Source organism: Aplysia californica, unplaced genomic scaffold, assembly GCF_000002075.1.
Source record: "Aplysia californica isolate F4 #8 unplaced genomic scaffold, AplCal3.0 scaffold00228, whole genome shotgun sequence".
Taxonomy (NCBI): Eukaryota; Metazoa; Mollusca; class Gastropoda; order Aplysiida; family Aplysiidae; genus Aplysia; species Aplysia californica.
This window is the reverse complement of record NW_004797498.1, coordinates 1,067,037-1,069,018: the sequence shown is the minus strand read 5'-3', so window position 1 is coordinate 1,069,018 and position 1,982 is coordinate 1,067,037. Positions and strand designations below refer to the sequence as shown.

Here is a 1,982-nt window from a genome sequence, read left to right as displayed (position 1 = left end):
TCAGTAATGGCGGCAGTATCTTGGTCTATGTGTCCGCATCGTGTCTAGATTTTATCTCGGAGAACGTCGTCAGTCTTCAAAGACATTCGTAGATAGAAATGGGGCCCTGTCTTGTCTGTGCGATAGATTGTATCTGTGTTGAAAGGAACTGAAAAGAAATCGGAGCAAATCGAAATGGAATCCGGTTCTCGGTACACCTTACCAAAACACGTTTGTCTTTTGATCTGTTCTGGTGGGTGCAGGACTTCCCTGGCGTCTGATTTATCCCAGGTTGTGGGATGCTTTTTTGGATTTTGCCTTTGTTGTTGCTGCTGCTGCTGCTGTTGCTACTGCTGCTGCTGGTGGTGCTGGTGGTTGTGGTGGTGCTGGTTGTGATGATTTTAATGGGTTTTTTGGTGATTTTGATAGTATTGCTTTTTTATTTGTTATGTTTTTGTGCCTGGAAATGTTGTTGTTATTGACGTTGATGTTGCTGGTGTTGTTTTTGTTGCTGTTGTTGTTGTTGTTGCCGCTGTTGTTGCCCTTGCTACTAATATTTTTGTTATAGTGTTATTGCGGCTGTACATGATAATGCTGCCGTTTGTCATAGTGACCTTGGTGTCACTCATGCTGTTCAAGCGGTTGATAACGATGCGGCGGTTTAATAACGACGTGACCACGTCTGCTGTTGTTGTTGCTGGTGCTGTTGCTGTTGTACTTCTTTTTCTTCTTGGTTGCGATGATATGTCTCTACCACCACTGCTGCTATTGTCACAGGTGTCATTTTTTGTTCTATATTTGATAGTCTAACGGAGTTCCTGACTGTCCTCCAACCAAACCATTTATTGACTCTGGTCACATAATGTTTTGTAGCAACCCCCTTCCCCTCCTCGCCCAACCGCCTTTCTTTTATAATCTACTCGTGTTTCATTCGACTTGTAGCTTGTAGTTAGATGGCAGCGCTGGTAGGTTCTACTTCTTTTCGTACTCTTGGTTCACCTTTTATTTTTGTTATCTTTTCTATCTTGTCCCTATGTCTTTTTAGATACTTCAACCATTCCGATATGCAAAGTAAAACTAAGTCGAGCGATGTATGAATTAACGTGAAAACAACCAACTTGTGTTCCGTGCGCTTTTATGACCTAGCACAGTTGCAAGCGCCGTAATACTTAAACTAGATGTCTTGTCTCTTGGTGTCTTCTGTATCTTCTCGATGGGAGAAATGTTGTTTCTTTTGATTGTGTCTGCTTGCTCTGTTTCTTCTATTTATTTTTAATGTTACTTGTGGTTTAGTGCTGGCTCACTGTTAAGTAATTCGACTTAAGTTGTGATCTCCACAATATCGTTATCTGAGACTCTTTGTCTGGCTTTAGTCCGGCTCTATGAAACCTCATGCCTCTCACTGACCCACATGAGTGAACGAGCGATTGACGTTTATCTGTAAGTAGCTCCACTTAAAACCCGCTGTTAGCCCAGTCGGTATCATGAAAGGCTATGAATGATGCGCATGGCCCTGGTTGTAATCCTTGACTGGCCTTTCTCTTCAGCTTGGGTTGTTTGAAGAGGTTTTTTTGCCCTGTTGGTCTTGTCTAATCGGAAACTGAAAGCTTAAAAAGCGAGTGCGCCGAACAAACTGCACCACTTTTGTAAGGAATTGTGATGGTGAAACTGGAATGGCTGAAGTGTGAGCGTTCAGAGGAGATACCCGGCTAGGAATGTAAGAAACATCTTACAAACTTGTCCTATACTCTTCCCTTTTATTCGCTTTTCAGATGAAGACTCAAACCCCCCCTGTGTTGGGTTGCAACCCTTGCTGGTCAGCCGTGGTCATCGTCCGGTCTGTTGACGCCGCCTGGATGTGTACGTAGCAGCGGTCAGTGATGGTGCAGAAGAAGCACACGATGGTCAGGTACAGTCCTGTGCCCTCTGACCCCAGTCAGGACGGGGTCCCGGTGCCTGCGCGAACGTCTAGGTGCCCAAAGGTCAGTCTGCGAGACAAAACC

General features: G+C 44.6%; 1 protein-coding gene across 1 annotated transcript in view; it reads left to right on the top strand.

The window, feature by feature from the left end:
- LOC101860577 (heparan sulfate glucosamine 3-O-sulfotransferase 1) overlaps positions 1-1,982 on the top strand; it is a gene marked incomplete in the record, with an annotated part of 35,737 nt that overhangs the window by 7,493 nt on the left and 26,262 nt on the right. Inside the window, 1 exon segment of the mRNA XM_013083386.2 lies at positions 1,752-1,961. Within this exon segment, the coding sequence (XP_012938840.1) occupies positions 1,860-1,961 (102 nt within the window).